General features: G+C 41.8%; 2 protein-coding genes across 7 annotated transcripts; one reads left to right on the top strand and one right to left on the bottom strand.

The window, feature by feature from the left end:
- Positions 1-1388: 1388 nt before the first annotated feature.
- On the bottom strand, positions 1389-5116 carry nudt2 (nudix (nucleoside diphosphate linked moiety X)-type motif 2). Of its 4 annotated transcripts, none has more exons than XM_055868786.1 (3): positions 4994-5116; positions 2654-2786; positions 1389-2144 (listed from the first exon to the last, which is right to left on the bottom strand). In XM_055868786.1, exons 2-3 carry the CDS (start codon positions 2778-2780, stop codon positions 1822-1824), a joined length of 450 nt encoding a protein of 149 aa, XP_055724761.1. In that variant the 5' UTR covers positions 2781-2786; positions 4994-5116; the 3' UTR covers positions 1389-1821. The 4 variants fall into 4 exon arrangements, with proteins under 4 accessions (XP_055724761.1, XP_055724763.1, XP_055724764.1 ...); XM_055868788.1 differs by having other exon boundaries at positions 2654-2783; positions 4994-5115; XM_055868789.1 differs by lacking the exon at positions 4994-5116 and adding an exon at positions 4824-4939.
- Positions 5117-5172: 56 nt separating this feature from the next.
- Positions 5173-17569, top strand: LOC129815215 (Rieske domain-containing protein-like). 3 transcript variants are annotated; one of them, XM_055868784.1, is made up of 5 exons: positions 5173-5829; positions 9740-9803; positions 10157-10344; positions 12334-12368; positions 12993-17569. In XM_055868784.1, exons 3-5 carry the CDS (start codon positions 10179-10181, stop codon positions 13278-13280), a joined length of 489 nt encoding a protein of 162 aa, XP_055724759.1. In that variant the 5' UTR covers positions 5173-5829; positions 9740-9803; positions 10157-10178; the 3' UTR covers positions 13281-17569. The 3 variants fall into 3 exon arrangements, with proteins under 3 accessions (XP_055724759.1, XP_055724760.1, XP_055724758.1); XM_055868785.1 differs by lacking the exon at positions 5173-5829 and having other exon boundaries at positions 8365-9803; XM_055868783.1 differs by lacking the exons at positions 5173-5829; positions 9740-9803 and having other exon boundaries at positions 9810-10344.
- Positions 17570-18942: the final 1373 nt, after the last annotated feature.

Below are 18942 nucleotides of genomic sequence, written 5' to 3'. Positions count from 1 at the left end.
TCTAAAGGCAACTGTTGAGCATAGAGTGACCGGATTATCTCTTCCTCTGTTGCCTAAAATGGTTGGCTTTAATTTACAAGTGGTGTTGTATAGAAGGTTACTAGTTCGATCCCTGTTCGGGCAGCACAAAATGCACTCTTGCATCTGCATAGTTCAGAGTATGTAGCCCTTTCTATGATTATGCAGTCAGGATATTACTTAGTTCTTCACAGAGGGTTGAAGGTTATACTGACCTGACGCTGCATGAACCCTGAAGTGGGATGGGTTGGCAAAAAACTGATTCCTGAGTCGAAATCTAACCCTCACATGGTAATCCGTCAAAGCATTTTTTCTGTAACTAAAATCTTAATTTAAAGCTCAATCAGCAAACAGTCAGTGGACAAGACCTTTTTTGTACAGTAGTTATTTTTTGTTCACTTGGACATCCTTTCTCCTTTCATTACCCAAAATCACATTCTCTCTCACCTGAGGATCAGATGTTTCTTTGTTTGCCTTGCACTGAAAAGCAGGGGAAAAAACTCTTATTTAAAAATGTGTTCAGGTTTCAATCTTTGGATTTGGATAAAGGGGGAAATTAAGAATGATTTTCTTTCCTGGTTCAATCATTGTTAGGCAACATTAGTTATGTACACATAGCCAGTCCCGGTATCAAGCTTTCCCTCTCCGTTTCCTTCTCCCTCCCTCCCTCCATTTTAATGCAATTCCTAATGAAAGTTTTATGAGCTGTTAGGCTATGCGATTATGGAAGATGAGTGAAAGTTCTGGTGTAGGAAAAAATAAAATGCCACAATGAGTTTACTGCAACTTTAAAAGGACACAGTTTAACAGAATTTACTTCAGGTGAATTTAACCATGTCCTTTTGCATTCACGGGAACTTGTTTAGGAAGCCATTGGAACTGGTAGGTCTGAGGACTTGAATTGGGTGAATGCTCTGGGGCTTTTCCTGAATATGTTTACAACAGGGGTGCATGAGTGGGTGTTGGATGTTGAGCTGCGCATTTTACCTGAAATATTAATCTAGATTCATTATTGTCATTATTGTCAAAAGTACCTCCCATCTGGTTTCTCAAGCATGAAATGAGCCACTGGTTGAATTGTGCCCTGGCTGACCGGAGAATGAATTGGTGCACCTCCTGTGAAATTCAGCTTGTTTTTGTCTACCCCTAGTGGTGATGTGTTGCAGGATCACAGTACAGTCGAGGTGAGTGTGCAAATCTCAGCAGTAGTTGCCTTGTCCAATTAACTATCACATAGTTGTGTATAGATTTGCACACTCATTGTGATCATAAATCAAAATCATATTACTTTATATTTTCCCTAAATATCTCAGGAGTAAGGGCGAAAGACCGGTGAGTCAATGCTGAAGTTGCATATTGAAAGGTCCATATTTAAGGGATGGTTTTTAATCTTGTTTAAAGTGCAAGACAAAAAGGTTATTGGTCATCACACATTGTCAACACATAAAACACTTATTGTGTCTATTGAATGATTTGGCCACTGGTTCCCAAGCACAGGGGTAGTCAATAAAGTACAGATATTATCCTTTTCTGACAATTAGTTTGGTGGCAGTTCCTTGGGGATATAAGTATGTGACACAGGGGTTCAATGACTCGCTCAGACCAAATTACCACCATAGAATTAGGAATTATAACTCACTTTAGATTCACACTTTCTGTTCCATTAATTATCAAGGCTGTGCAGTCCCACAGACACTAGTCTCGCACATCTGTGCCCAATAGCCTGGGGACAAGGTTACAAACACGCTGCTTTTACAGCTTGCTCTTCACAATTCCTAGCACAGCATTGTGTGTACTAGTGTCTTAATATTTCCCTTGCTCTGTGTCTATGTGTTGCTGTGCTGCCCTCAGGGTGTCCTGTAGGTCTTTATGCTGGGCCAGGGAGCAGGCCTCCTCCAGCTTGGCCCAGCGGTAGTCCTGGTGCTCCTTCGACAACGTGACGGCCATCTTGGGGTCCCTCAGCTCCGCGAGCCAGTACAGAACCGTCTTGGGCCGCCCTCTCACCTCGTAGCGCAGCTCCTGGAGAAAGCCATCCACCACCTGCAGATGCTCCTCCCCCAGCCCTGCTTCCTCCTGCGTCTCCCTCAGAGCGGTGGTGAGATCATCCTCCCCAGGGTCCACGTGGCCTAGAGACCAGCACAGGGTTGTGTTCATTAGGCACCAAACAAAAGAAACCAGACAAACAGAGAGGGACTTCCTGGTCTTGATCAATCAGAACCTTTTGTTTTCTGTTGCAAAATGTTTTGCTACAGTGTGCCCTAATGACATAAAAGGTATTTGTGTGTTTCACGATTTGGTATGGGACCAAAGATAGTGCAAGCTAGAATAGAGCATGTATTCTACACCTTATTCTGCACATTAGAGAACATGTGTCACAAAACATGACATGGGTCAGATGCCATGAATGGCATGTTAATTTTCATACTCCAGGTCTGTTTTAACAGGCGTAATGTCATGCTTATACAACTCACAAGGGGACTATTGACAGTAGGTTACACCTCAAGTAAAGTGTTAGCTACTAAAATATGTAGCCTGCTGTCAATAGATCTTTATGACCCTCATAAGAGTGATATTATGCCAGTTATAACAGCCCAAAAGGGTATGAACACTAATATGCCACTGATATGCACCATACCTTTGGGTGGGGTCCAGTGGTGCTTGCCATATGAAGTCTGTAGGAGGAGGTACTCAATGTTGTCAGGGGGAGGTGAAGACTGTGCTAGCCGACGAAACACAATGAATCCACACGCACGCAAGGCCATCACCTGCTGAAGCACAGAAATAGTCATTACCCTCAGTGCATGAGGAAAGCATTAATACCCCTTCACCTTTTCCTCATTTTTACAGCCTTATTCTAAAATGGATTAAATAGCCCCCCCCTCCCCATTAATCTACACACAATACCCCATAATGACAAAGAAAAAACAGGTTTTTAGAAATGTTTGCAAATGTATTTAAAAAAAACAATTTTCAGACCCTTTACTCAGTACTTTGTTGAAGCACCTTTGGCGGCGATTACAGCCTCGAGTCTTCTTGGGTATGATGCTACAAGCTTGGCACACCTGTAGTTGGGGAGTTTCTCCTATTTTTCTCTGCAGATCCTCTCCAGCTCTGTCAGGTTGGATGGGGAGCGTCGCTGCACAGCTATTTTCAGGTCTCTCCAGGGATGTTCGATCAAGTTCCGGGCAAGTCCGGGCTCTGGCTTGGCCATTCCGAGACTTGGCCCGAAGCCGCTCCTACATTGTCTTGGCTGTGTGCTTTGGGTCGTTGTCCTGTTGGAAGGAGAACCTTCACCCCAGTCTGAGGTCCTGAACACTCTGGAACAGGTTTTCCTCAAGGACCTCTCTGTACTTTGCTCCGTTCATCTTTCCCTCGATCCTGACTAGTCTTCCAGTCCCAGCCACTGAAAAACATCCCCACAGCATGATGCTACCACCACCATGCTTCACCGTAGGGATCGTATTGGGCAGGTGACGAGCAGTGCCTGATTTCCTCCAGATGTGATGCTTGGCATTCAGGCCAAAGAGTTCAATATTGGTTTTGTCAGACCAGAGAATCTTGTGTCTCATGGTCTGAGTCCTTTCGGTGCCTGTTGGCAAACTCCAAGCGGGCAGTCATGTGCTTTTTACTGAGGAGTGGCTTCTGTCTGGCCACACTACCATAAAGGCCTGATTGGTGAAGTGCTGCAGAGATGGTTGTCCTTCTGGAAGGTTCTCCCATCTCCACAGAGAAACTCTGGAGCTCTGTCAGAGTGACCATCGGGTTCTTGGTCACCTCCCTGACCAAGGCCTTTCTCCCCTGATTGCTCAGTTTGGCCAGGCGGCCAGCTCTCGGAAGAGTCTTGGTGCTTCCAAACTTCTTCCATTTAAGAATGATGGAGGCCACTGCAGACATTGTTTTTGGTACCCTACCCCAGATCTGTGCCTCGACACAATCCTGTCTCAGTGCTCTACGGACAATTCCATCGACCTCATGGCTTGGTTTTCACTCTGACATGCACTGTCAACTGTGGGACCTTATATAGACAGGTGTGTGCCTTGCCACAGGTGGACTACAATCAAGTTGTACAAACATCAAGGATGATCAATGTGAACAGGATGCACTTGAGCTCAATTTCGAGTCTCATAGCAAAGGGTCTGAATACTTATGTAAATAAGGTATTAATTTGTTATTTTTAATACATTTCCTAAAATTTCTAAAAACCTGTTATTATTGGGTATTGTGTGTAGATTGATGAGGAAAAACAATAATTAAATCAATTTTAGAATATGGCTGTAGCGTAACAAAATGAGGAGAAAGTGAAGGGGTCTGAATACTTTCCGAATGCACTGTACATTTACAAATGCATTTATGATCACTCAAACATTAACTCCATGACTTACTTCATGACACTCCAATTATTATGTTATTTAACAATTAGGGTAGGCTGTACTAGGCCTAGTAGAGCACACATTGATTTGAAATACTATGTTGTTGAATCATTGGCTACTGAAACTAGCCTATGAGTTCGTGGTTACTGTACATACAGTAGCCTCTCTAAAATGCAGAAAGCTATATAACTACATTTACAGGATTTTAGCAATGCCCCCAAATAAACATAGACAATGCAAGACAATAATTCAACATCGTCTCGCCATAACCGTAAACGGTTAACACTGAATGCGGTAAACAAGCGTTAGCGTTACATATTCTCTTGAAAATTGTCGCTGGGAAAAATTGAATTTTGTCCATTGCTCGCTAGCTTGGTCTCACACTAGTCTACCATGTTTCTGAAATAAGTTATATCATTCACTACACTAACTTACTGTGAAATTACTCAAGTTACATCAGAAATACTTGTAAGGAGAGCGGGTGTTGATGAACATTTCTTGATTTCAGACACTCTTGAACGTAGCTTTCCTCATTCTAATTTCGCGTTCCCATTGGCTGAATAGTTCGTGCTATTCCTGGGACGCCCCTACCGCTAAACCCTTACCTTAACCAAATTAAATCGGAACTTCAATGGGGGCAGGGATGTCCCAACTCGAGGATAGCGTGAAAGTAGGCTGAATGTCCAGAGATACTTTTGAGGAAATGGGAAACTGGATTACTATTAACGCACATTTTGCACGTTGCCCATGCGTCGTCAATGGGCCGCGCGTTGCATTTTGGGTGATTTGGGGACAAGGGGAGCATTCCTTCAAGGCGTGAATGGTAGTCCATTGGGCGCTAGCTCAAAAACCAAACATTAGCATTAATTTTGTGAACAAGAAGTACAACATTACAAATATTTTCAGAGATGTGAAATAATTAACTTGTTCGCTGTAATATCGTATATCTTTGGAATCGTGATATTACGTATTTTCGAGGAAAATGGCATGTAATCATTGCGTTGGATAAAACATAATAAATAAACTTATTTAATTAAAAACAACAAAAATGACAGCGCATATCTCAAAGGCTTAACATAGATAACATTGTGATAGTTAAGATGTTATTTGTATTATGAAATCTTTAGCAGGCTATCACGGAATTCATGCAATGACTGATAACAATTAATCAATTTACTAAATAATACTGATAACATTTGATTTATTCAAAAAATGGTATTACATCAAACATTCTAGTCTGTCTGTGCGAATATCCACCTTGTGTTAGTGATTTTTTTTAAACAACGTGCCCACTCGGGAGAGTGAGATGGGTAGAATGACCAACTGAAATGGGCCGGTGGGACAAGATAAGGAAATGGTACCTTCTTATTAGACCAGGCCACTGGGTGCATCTAAAATGAGTTAAAACTTCAGTAAGAGAGGAGAACAAGCTGCTACCAAGGTAAAAAGAAAACACTATATGACATAATAAAAAAAATGGAAATGTGTTTTTACTTTATTAAAAAGAAAAGGGAGTAGAGAGTGGGGCGGAGAGAGGAGGAGGGGTCAAATGATTATGGGCCTGAATACTTCAGAAAGTATTCACACCCCTTTACTTGGATTTAAGAGTTTTTTGTTGTCAACAATCACAAAATACTCTGTAGTCAAAGTGGAATAAATATATATATTACATTTTTTTTAGTTATGTAAAATAGAATCACCTTTGGCAGCGATTACAGCTGTGAGTCTTTCTGGGTAACCTAGATTGTACAATATTTGTCCATTATTTTTAACAAAATGATTCCATCTCTGTCAAGTTGATTGTTGATCATTGTGTTTTAGGTAATTGTCCTGCTGAAAGTTGAATTTGTCTCCCAGTGTCTGTTGGAAAGCAGTTTTCCTCTAACCCTTACAAAAAAGTCCTACAGGAATCCTGCAGAATATATATACTGCAGGAATAGGAAGTCCTGCAGGATATCGCACAGGATTTTTTTGTAAGGACTGAACCAAGTTTTTCTCTAGCCCTTACAAAAAAGTCCTACAGGAATCCTGCAGAATATATATAGTGCAAGAATAAGAAGTCCTGCAGGTTATCGTACAGGATTTCTTTTGGCCACTTTCCTATTGGACAATCCCTGCAGGAATCCTGCAGGATCCTGTAGGAATCATGCCGGTGGTCCTTCAGGAAAACAATCCTGCAAGATTCCTGTAGGACTTTTTTGTAAGAAAGGATTTTGCCTGTGCTTAGCTCTATTCCGTTTTCTTTTTATCCTAAAAAACTCCCTAGTCCTTGCCGATGACAAGCATACCCAATCACCATTGGCCTCATGGTGAAATCCCTGAGTGGTTTCCTTCCTCTCCGGCAACTGAGTTAGGAAGGATGCCTGTATCTTTGTAGTGACAGGGTGTACTGATACACCATCCAAAGTGTAATTAATAACTGCACCATGCTCAAAAGGATATTCAATGTCTGTTTTTTTAAGCATCTACAAATAGTGCCCTTCTTTGCAAACCATTGAAAACCTCACTGGTCTTTGTGGTGGAATCTGTGCTTGAAATTCATTGCTCGACTGAGGGACCTTACAGATAATTGTATGTGTGGGCTACATGTAACGGATGTGAAATGGCTAGCTAGTTAGCGGGTACGCGCTAGTAGCATTTCAATCAGTTACGTCACTTGCTCTGAGACTTTAAGTAGGGTTGCCCCTTGCTTTGCAAGGGCCGTGGCTTTTGTGGAGCGATGGGTAACGCTGCTTCGTGGGTGACTGTTGTCGATGTGTGCAGAGGGTCCCTGGTTCGCGCCCGTGTCGGGGCGAGGGGACGGTTTAAAGTTATACTGTTACATTGATGCTGTTGACCCGGATCACTGGTTGCTGCGGAAAAGGAGGAGGTTGGAAGGGGGGTGAGTGTAACGGATGTGAAATGGCTAGCTAGTTAGCGGGTACGCGCTAGTAGCATTTCAATCAGTTACGTCACTTGCTCTGAGACTTTAAGTAGGGTTGCCCCTTGCTTTGCAAGGGCCGCGGCTTTTGTGGAGCGATGGGTAACGACCGTGCTTCGTGGGTGACTGTTGTCGATGTGTGCAGAGGGTCCCTGGTTCGCGCCCGTGTCGGGGCGAGGGGACGGTCTAAAGTTATACTGTTACATACAGAGATGGGGAAGTAATTTTAAAATCATGTTAAACACTATTAGTGCACACAGAGTGAGTCCATACAACCTATTATGTGACTTGTTAAGCACATTTTTACTCCTGAACTTATTTAGACTTGCCATAACAAAAGGGTAGAATACTTATTCTATTAAGTAGAATACTTATTCAGCTTTTAATTTTTAATGAATTTGTAAACACTTCTAAAAACATAATTCCACTTTGACATTATGCGGTATTGTGTGTAGATCAGTGACACAAAATCTAAATTTAATACATTTTAAATTCACAACAAAATGTGGAAAAAGTTAAGGGGTGTTAATACTTTCTGACGACACTATAAATAGGCCTATATTATTTAGAATGCATCAGGCGATTAGTATTTTTGCAACATGAAATATGCAGCTTACTACATGGCATGGTTTTGCCTGAGGGTGTTGGACATGTGGCACAGACTCCTGCTGCTCTTACTATTTATGTACTCTCAGAAATTACTCAACTTGAACTGATATGCTCATTATTCCGCTCTGTAATACATCAAATACTTAAGGGTCAGATTCCATCAAGTAGCCATGAGAGATTTTCTACACTGTCACTTAAATTATATGGACATACTCACAGACACAACATAATAGTCACAAAGTCATCACTTTGTAATTCATGTTTTGAAGGTGTGAGAAATCAAATACTTTATGTATTGTATCTGCCTTTTAGGCCAAAGCATTTTGTTACTGTTTATGTACACACCATTAAATATTGAACTTTTTTAACCTGTCTAGCCCCGGGGTGCCGCGAGCGGCACAACCCCCCCCCCCCCCCACTGAAAAGGCAGAGCCGCGAAATTAATTAATTTTTTTTTATTTTTAATATTTAACTTTCACACATTAAAGTCCAATACAGCTAATGAAAGACACAGATCTTGTGAATCCAGCCAACATGTCCGATTTTTAAAATGTTTTACAGGGAAGACACAATATGTAAAGATGTAAATCTATTAGCTAAACACATTAGCATAATCCACCATCTTTTCTTTGTCCACCAACACCAGTAGCTATCACCAATTCGGCTAAACTAAGATATTGATAGCCACTAACCAAGAAAAAAGCTCATCAGATGACAGTCTGATAACATATTTATGGTATGGGATAGGTTTTGTTAGAAAAATGTGCATATTTCAGGTAGATGTCATAGTTTACAATTGCACCCACCGTCACAAATGGACTAGAATAAATACAATGAGCAACATGTTTACCTAACTACTAATCATCAAACATTTCGTAAAAATACACAGCATACACTAATCGAAAGACACAGATCCTGTGAATACAGACAATATTTCAGATTTTCTAAGTGTCTTACAGCGAAAACACAATAAATCGTTATATTAGCATAGCACATGTGCAAACATTACACCAGCATTGATTCTAGCCAAAGAGAGCGATAACGTAAACATCGCCAAAATATATACATTTTTTCACTAACCTTCTCAGAATTCTTCAGATGACACTCATGTAACATACATATACAGTTTGTTCGAAAATGTGCATATTTAGCCACCAAAATCATGGTTAGACAATGAGAAAAGTAGCCCAGCTGGTCAGAAAATGTCCTGCGCCACATTAGACAGTGATCTAGTCGTATACATAAATACTCATAAACGTGACTAAAAAATATAGGGTGGACAGCGATTGATAGACAATTTAATTCTTAATACAATCGCGGATTTACATTTTTTTAATTATCCTTACTTTTCAATACAGTTTGCGCCAAGCGAAGCTACGTCAAAAAAGATGGCGTCCTAAGCCATTAACATTTTTCGACAGAAACACGATTTATCATAATAAATTGTTCCTACTTTGAGCTGTTCTTCCATCAGAATCTTGGTCAAAGAATCCTTTCTTGGGTCTAATCGTCTTTTGGTCGAAAGCTGTCCTCTTGCCATGTAGAAATGCACATTGCGTTCGGCATGAACTGGAACGGTGCCCAGAGATTCACAGTATCTCAGAAATAAATGTCCCAAAATCGCACTAAACGGATATAAATTGCTATAAAACGCTTTAAATTAACTACCTTATGATGTTTTTAACTCCTATAACGAGTAGAAACATGACCTGAGAAATATAACTGGCTACACTAATGCTTGGAAAAACAGTAGGTCGGTGTCCTCCGCGCGCCTTACGCACCTAGAAAAGAGTTCCTACCTACACGTGTTTTTGTTTTATAGGAGCTGTGATTGGGCAATCGATACCATTCAAAGCGTCATCACGTAAAGGCATCCAGGGGAAGACGTAAGCAGTGTCCGTATACTCATAGCAATAACAGTGGCCTTAAAACTGACTCCAGAACAGTGGCCAAAATGTGTGAAATCTGACTCCATGTCAGGGAAATTGCTGTAGAATGAGTTCTGTTCCACTCAGAGACAAAATTTCAACGGCTATAGAAACTATAGACTGTTTTCTATCCAATAATAATAATATGCATATTGTACGATCAAGAATTTTGTAGGAAGCCGTTTCAAAAATTACACGATTTCCATAAATAGTGACAACAGCACCCCCTAGCCTTAACAGGTTTTAACTCTGTTAGGACAGTTGAAAGCTATGCTAAAAATCTCACATGTTTTTCTACAATATGTAAGCAGTGTTTGGAATATCAGCATATCCATGGAGGAGAGGGAAGAAAGACAAGAGCCTGCAACAGGTTCGCACTTTGTGGGCAAGAAGGAGGACCTGATAAAAGCCAAGTGGTCGTTCAGGACCGTGGTGGGCCGGGACATACTTGTGCTCTATCACCAGGAGATATTCTACGCTCTGGACTTCCACTGCTACCGTGAGTAGAAGAACTGCTCCTTCATGTGCCTGAGTACCAGATCTGTTTGTGCCGTCTTGTCATTACCAGCTCCTTTGTCATTAACCCCCTATACATGGGCTAACATACATCCTTTGTCCTCATCTTGTCCCTATTATGATTTTGCCTATATTTTTAGACAAGTGTAGACGATTAAAAGACACATAATGATCTAATTGTGATCAGATTTTCCAGTCTACTTCTGGAGGTAGTCAGGGACTCATTGTATCTGGATATTTGACAAGTGTAAACATATATAGATGGTCAAATCATTTAAATCATCATTATACCACCATGGAAAATCATTAACAGGTGTCACCGTTGACTTATGGCATTGTTTTAAAATAAAGACATTCATATTATTATGAGAGAATATCTGTCAAATATTTTGCATACAGAGATGGACTAGGAAATCTGGACACAGTGGATGGATAAGAGGCTAATTTTAATACCATGTGTAGACCCAACAAACCTTGATTGGATTATCTTCTTTTTACATTTTTATTATTTCTTATTGAATGTTTAAAACATACAATATACTTGCAGTGAAGCAGCTCAACAACTACATCACATTAGTCATCTAACAGACTCCCATCCAGAGTGACACACAGAAGCAACCAGGGTCAAAGACCTGCTCAAGGGCACGTCGACAGATCTCCCACAAGGTCAAAAAACGGGGACCTGAACCAGCGATCCATCAGCCAAGCTCCCAACCGCCAGCTCTCCAAGATCCCCCACAACCATCTGAGACCCCCCCCCCCCCAAAAGAAAAATATATATATATATTTTAAACAATTATTCCATTCCCCACCCCCAAGACCCCCCCCCTCCCCCCAAATGCACCAACAACCAACAAAATGAACAAAAGAGAAAAAAAGAGAAAGACAAAGGAAAACAAAAAACAACAATGCCAAAAAAACAACAAAGACATCAAGGACAACATAAATCATAACAGCAAGGCCAACTGAATATGTTTGAGTGCATGTATGTCACTATTTACCTGTGTGTGTCGGTATATGTGCACATGTTTGCATTTGAATGAGAGTGTGTGTATATGCATGTGTACGAACACATAAGCCTCAGGCAAACCAGCATTAGCTGTAAAAACACTGCCCCTCAGTGTCATTCAAACTTACTTTTTGTTATGTTTTATTTTGACCTAATTTTTAAAATACTTTTATCTTGGACCGTCATTCTATCCCCCGCCCAACAACTCCACTTCAACTTGTCTCCAATTCCACATCCTGATCATCTTGATCAGATCACATACTGTGCAAGGTGTTAACAGAGCTTTTGTTTAGTGTGACAATGACATCGGAGTTGGGCAAGACCGCAAACAGATCTGTGACTCGAGCTAGCTTTGAAGATGCATTCTGCATAATCTTCAGTGGCTGTTATATATGTCAAAAGTGGTATCTATCAGGACCTCCGGGAGACCCATGAGGCTGCGCACAATTGGTCCAGCGTTGTCCGGGTTAGGGGAGGGTTTGGCCAGCCGGGATTTCCTTGTCCCATCGCGCTCTAGCGACTCCTTGTGGCGGGCCGGGCGCATGCAAGCTGAGTGCAGTCGTCAGGTGTTTCTTCCGAGACATTGGTGCGGCTGGCTTCCAAGGTTAAGCAAGAAATGTGTTAAGAAGCAGTGTGGCTTGACAGGGTCGTGTTTCGGAGGACACATGGCTCTCGACTTTCGCCTCACCCGAGTCTGTACGGGAGTTGCAGCAATGAGATAAGACACTAACTACCAATTGGATATCACAAAATTGGGGAGAAAAAGGGGATAAAAATAAATAAATAATAAAGGGCTATCAATCTACTGTAATTAAATAAATGCTCTTGGGAAGCATCTCTCGACCACTGTGGTAAATTTACGTCACTATCTATGGGACATTTTCCCACATAACATCGGTATGGTTACAGTGCCATAAACTGTTTGCTTATTCTGCATACTCTGATCTTCTCCTCTTTGGACAGATGCTGGAGGACCATTGCAAAATGGAGACATAGAGGTAAATTACCTAGTATTGTAATCTATTTCATCTTTGTTGTAATCAATATCTTAGGTGCCATCTCTTGGTGCCCTTGAGCAAGGCACACAAACCCCAAACTGCTCCAGGGTTGCTGTGTGTGTCTGTGTGTGGCTGTGTGTGGCTGTGTGTGTCTGTGTGTGTCTGTGTGTGTCTGTGTGTGTCTGTGTGTGCCTGTGTCGGTGTCGGTGTTTGTGACGTGTGCTGTGTTTTTAACAGTGTCATCAAATAAATAATTGGTTTCTATTGTAAATAAATATAACATTGATGCATATCTTTCACATTTTCGGTTTGCTCCTTTATTCATGCACCGTGGTTGGAAACAAGGTACTAGTGACCAGAGGAGGCTGGTGGGAGGAGCTATAGGAAGACTGTCTCATTATAATGGCTGGAATCGAATGAATAGAAAGGAGTCAAACATATGGTTTCAATATGTTTGATACTGTTCTATTAATTCCATTCCAGACATTACAATGAGCCCATACTCCTATAGCTCCTCCCATCAGCCTCCTCTGCTAGTGACATATATTTTCATCTGTACATATGCGCTCAATCTAAATCTAAATTGATCAAGACCTTATCGTCTTAATTTGGTTCTTCTTGCAGGAATTTGACGGCAAACTGTGCATTGTGTGTCCAAAGCACAAGTTCAAGATCTCTCTCGCCGAGGGGGAGAGCATCTATAGGGCCACCAACCCCTATGACCCTGTGCCGACACCAAGGTGGTACTCCAAGGGCATCAAGCAAAGAATCCACATAGTGACCGATACCGATGGGGGTGTCTATGTCACACTGTCCCACGTGTCCCGTTTTATCGAGTCTGATTACTTCCAGGGAGAGAAGGGCAAAGTAGAGAGAGAGAGAATGGAGGCCGAAGATGCCGCTAAGCAATAGATTTTTAGCCTATTTATTTCACAATTTAAATTGTCAAGGGAATGGGAACAATAGCAAAACCATGGCATAGTCTGTCAGCAGGCCAAGCTTCCTACAGCCCTAGCCCCACCCATTGTTGCATGGTCATGGTGATGTTATTTTAGTTTGCACTGATCAAGGCACTGTCCATGGTAGGCTACTGAATGTTTGTGCCTGGGGCTAGTAAACTGCTGTTGCAGCCCTCCTGGCAGCTACATGCTTAAAAAATTATGTTCTTTGGCAATCTATACTGAACAAAAATATAAACGCAACCATTTCAAAGATTTTACTGAATTACAGTTCATAGAGGGAAATCAGTCAATTGAAATAAATTCCTTAGGCCCTAATCTATGGATTTCACATGACTAGGCAGGGGCGCAGCCGTGGGTGGGCCTGGGAGGGCATAGACTCCCACTGGGGAGCCAGGCTTAATCCCTGCGGAGTCAGGCCCAGCCATTCCGAATGAGATTTTTCACCACAAAAGTGCTTTATTACAGACAGAAATACTCCTCAAACACCCCCCAAATCCTCTAAAACAACGTTGGAGTTAGCTTATGGTAGAGAAACAAACATTTAATTATCTGGCAACAGCTCTGTTGGACATTCCTGCAACTGAGCAAGAGGACAAGTACATTAGAGTGTCTGGTTTGAGAAACAGACACCTCACAAGTCCTCAACTGGCAGCTTCATTAAATAGTACCCGCAAAACACCAGTCTCAACGTCAACAGTGAAGAGGCGACTCCGGGATGCTGGCCTTCTAGGCAGAGTTGCAAAGAAAAAGCCAAATCTCAGACTGGCCAATAAAAAGAAAAGATTAAGATGGGCAAAAGAACACAGAGTTCCTCTGCCCAGTGTCTGTGTTCTTTTGCCCATCTTAATCTATTCTTAATGTGCATTTCTTTCAATAAAAAATAACATTTCTAAGTGACCCCAAACTTTTGAACGTTAGTGTACATATGAGATGAGTAATGCAAGATATGTAAACATTATTAAAGTGACTAGTGATCCATTAAATAAAGTGGCCAATGATTTCAAGTCTGTATGTAGGCAGCAGTCTCTCTGTGTTAGTGATGGCTGTTTAACAGTCTGATGGCCTTGAGATAGAAGCTGTTTTTCAGTCTCTCGGTCCAAGCTTTGATGCACCTGTACTGACCTTGATTTCTGGATAATAGCGGGGTGAACAGGCAGTGGCTTGGGTGGTTCTTGTCCTTGATTATCTTTTTGGCCTTGATTACCGTGGGTGATGAAGCCGCTTGCGCTGCCTTACGGAAGACATCATCCGTCTCCTGAAGATAGTGGCATTTAACTACTATGGGTCTGGACAGCTCCCCATTCTTCAGTGCGGACTGTATGTTTCTGTCCGCATGGTCAAGGGTGGGGGCGTAATCGAGGCCTAGACTTTCCTGTAAAAGTTTAGCTATGGACAGGCTAGGCCGCATTCCGCCTACGGTCTCGAGTCCCTCTCTCATGCCGAAAATGTGACCGTTCCCCCGGCGCTGTCTGTTCTCGAGGTCCTCAACCTTGGAAGTGAGTTTGACAACATCTGATGATAGCCGGGTGACTTGCTATTCCAGTGTCACCACTTTGTCGGAGTAAATATTTGTGCCATCTTCCAGGCTATTCAGACGGATGTCATGTCTCGCTTCCTTAACAGAGTTGATCTTTATGTTGACCTCGATGGCGAGAATAGCTATTTGTGTGGATAGGTCAGTGAATAGTGACTCCACCTTAGCCAGCAGTCTGTTCAGATTGAATGATAGGCGCCATTACCATGGCTTGGTCGGGGGGATCAGAGTCCATGTCAGGTGAGCTGAGCTGTAGTCAATGAACAGCATTCTTACATAGGTATTCCTCTTGTCCAGATGGGATAGGGCAGTGTGCAGTGTGATGACGATTGCATCGTCTGTGGACCTATTGGGGCGGTAAGCAAATTGAAGTGGGTCTAGGGTGAAAGGTAAGGTGGAGGTGATATGATCCTTGACTAGCCTCTCAAAGCACTTCATGATGACAGAAGTGAGTGCTACGGGGCGATAGTAATTTAGTTCAGCTACCTTTGCCTTCTTGGGTACAGGAACAATGGTGGCCATCTTGAAACGTGGGGAAGGCTGAGGGAATAACTATATTGTTTGTATTCGGCCATATTCCCAGTCACCTTTCCATGGTTAAATGTGGTGGTTCACGCTTTCAGTTTTGCGTGAACGCTGCCATGTGGAGATCATCTGTTCACCTACTCTGCGTCTCACAAAGACACGACAGTTGGAACAAAACAATCTCAAATTTGGACTCATCAGACCAAAGGACAGATCTCCATTGGTCTGATGTCCATTGCTCGTGTTTCTTGGCCCAAGCAAGTCTCCTCTTCTTATTGTTGTCCTTTAGTAGTGGTATCTTTGCAGCAATTCAACCATGAAGGCCTGATTCATGCAGTCTCCTCTGAACTGTTGAGATGTGTCTGTTACTTGAATTCTGTGATGCATTTATTTGGGCTACAATCTGAGGTGCAGTTAACTCTAATGAACCTATCCTCCGCTGCAGAGGTAACTCTGGTGCTTCCTTAGCTGTGGCAGTCCTCATGAGAGCCAGTTTCATCATAGCGCTTGATGGTTTTTGCGACTGTACTTGAAGAAACTTTCAGTTCTTTAAATTTTCCAGATTGATTGACCTTTATGTCTTAAAGTAATGATGGACTGTTGTTACTCTTTGCTTATTTGAGCTGTTCTTGCCATAATATGGACTTTGTCTTTTACCAAATAGGGCTATCTTCTGTACACCACCCCTACCTTGTCAAAACATAACTGATTGGCTGAAACACATTAAGAAGGAAAGAAATTCCACACATGAACTTTTAACAAGGCACACCTGGTAATTGAAATGCATTCCAGACTACCTTATGAAGCTGGTTGAGAGAAGGCTGTCATCAAGGTAAAGGGTGGCTACTTTGAAGAATATATTTTGATTTGTTTAACGCTTTTTTGGTTAGTACATGATTCCATATGTGTTATTTCATAGTTTTGATGTCTTTACTATTATTCTACAATGTAGAAAATAGTAAAAATAAAGAAAAACCCTTGAATGAGTAGGTGTGTTCAAACTTTTGACTGGTACTGTATATTTTAGTTCAGTGTAGTTTCAAGCCCAAATAAATGTCCCTATGATGTGATTAAGACACCAGGCTTCCATTTCCCTGCCAGGCTATAGCCTATAGAATAGTGCAATGCCAGGCTATAGTCTATAGAATAATGCAATGCGATTTCAAATTCAAACTAAAGAGGTGACAGTACACACAAAGAAATCTTGGTTTCTTTGGGAAGGGTGATGGTTCAATGTGGAACCATAATGCCTCAAATAACCCTTTGAGCTCTTCAATCGTGCTTAGCAGTCCACCAAAGGGTTTTTACACTTTTTGTGATAATTAAAATGTAGGGTGGGCGGCTCATTAGAATGTTTTGGAGCGTGGTTTACTCATAGCTCATTCCGGTTGATCTAATCTGTTGTGTTATGCCATGACATATTATATATGACTATGACCAGTGAATGGAATTGTGTCAATTGTGAACGGTTGACTAAATCAGTCAGTGGTTCTCAATGACCTCCTCGGGGACCCCCAGCTGTTCCAGAGGTAGCTCACTTGATTCACCTTAACACAATAATACCACCTATGGAATTTTAACAATATAATATGGCTGTCCACATAGGTGGAAATCCCAGGGGGGACGGGGGGGACACGACCCCCCCCATCTTGGGAAAAATATGATTTGTCCCCCCCAATATATCACTGTAAACATAACTATGTAATTTCAATAATATTAATAATACGCAATGAAAGCACTTGTGCTGATTATAGACACTTAATAGCGCATTTAAATTTCAAAAGATTGCGACCCCCCCCGCCCTTTGCCTCACAATGGTTTGATCCACTGCCAGTTCTTTAGCTGGCAAGGTAATAAAGGGTTCGTATCTACTGTTCGAAAGGGACATGTACGTAACTGACGTGAGGTTAATCCAGTCAATCCATAGCAGGTCCATAGCAATGTTATTTATTTCTTTTTATGTTGGCAGGGTTCACACACTAGTTGAATTTGCAGAGCTAGCGCGCAAACTAAAGCAAACATTAACTATCAAGCTAGCTAGTACCTATTCCATTTATGTGGCGTCGTCAAAGATGGAATCTTTGCTATCGTCAGTTTATTCCAAGATCAGCATGCAGCTGTAGTGCTTCGACGTCCCTGTGATAAGGTTAGCAATAAACTGAAGTCCAAACTGAACAGAACAGAACTACACTCTCTTCTACCATTGTCTTAAATATATATAATGGTCTCGTTGCAAAAGATAAATTGTCGCTAGTGAACTTTTTTTATTTTATTTTATTTCACCTTTATTTAACCAGGTAGCAAAGATTATAGCAAACACACAGAAACGGAATTGGTGCTCGCTAGCTTTACAAATTCAGCTATTGTTGGAAGCCAGCCAATATGAAACAAACTATTTAAATTACAAAAGGTTGCAGCATGTGTTGTGTAAATGTGTGTGTGTGCAGCTAGGCCAGCCAGCCAGCCAGGTAGAAAAATGGCAGAAAAAAGTAAGAAGACGGACATCAGAGTATTTGTCAGTACACCAAAACGCATAGTAAGAACTCTAGTATCCTAATATCTCAAAGACTAGTTGATAAAATGTTCATAAGAAAGAAGTGAAATGCTAATGGAAATGTTTCACAATGATGTCATTAGGCAGAGCAGGCAACAGATGGCACACAGACAGCAGAGCTGGGGACAGATATGCAGGGACAGACTGGCAGAGACAGGGAGTCTCAGGTAAGTTTGTTGAGTCTTTGTTTGGCAACATTATGAAAGGTTCTCAATTTTTTTGACTTTTAAAATAGGGACATAATTGGAAAATGCCATGGATACCCCCACTCTCAACTTAAACTGGTGACTAAACTAAGATTTGTTTACGGCAATGGTATTGCTGTTGTGATTAATTGTGTAGTTTTGGGTACCGGTAGTTAGGAGTACGGCAAACACCTTATTTATTTTCTAGGAGACCGGCTGAGTCAGTTAGGGGGGTGAAAGGGAAAGAGCCAGGAAGAGAGACTTCAGAGGACAGTGTCACAGCCACGGCAGGACCAAGTGTCACCCTTGTTGCCAGCAGCACCAGTATAGGGGACAGTGGCACAGCATTGTCCAGTTACCACAGTGATGGCACAAAACCATATCAGCCACACCCACAATTTATAGAACCGCAAACTCTTGCCAACAGAGTGTTGACGTTTTAAGAGAGATGGTTTCGCGATTTCCCCTGGCTACATTATAATCCATCAATAAAAGGAGTGTTGTGTTTTCACTAGCCAAGGGGTTTCAAGCCAGCCATCTTTTGGCCAAAGAGCTGATGCTGCCTTCATTAGTGCAGGATTTAGGAACTGGAGAAAAGGCATTGAAAAGTTCACAGCACATCAAAATTGCCAAACCCACCGCCACTTTGTAATTGTAACAGCACACCAGCTAAATCCAATCAGTGTCCAGTTATGTCCAGCGCGTGGGTTAAACAGCTGGATGACGCAAGGCATTGCTTGATGAAAATTGTTAGTTCGGTGCGGCATGTAGTAAGACAGGGACAAGCCTTTAGAGGCCACACGGATGACAGTGG

Source organism: Salvelinus fontinalis, chromosome 18 (assembly GCF_029448725.1).
Source record: "Salvelinus fontinalis isolate EN_2023a chromosome 18, ASM2944872v1, whole genome shotgun sequence".
In the NCBI taxonomy this organism is placed as follows: Eukaryota; Metazoa; Chordata; class Actinopteri; order Salmoniformes; family Salmonidae; genus Salvelinus; species Salvelinus fontinalis.
The sequence above is the reverse complement of the archived record's forward strand: the minus strand, read 5'-3'. Positions and strand labels throughout refer to the sequence as shown.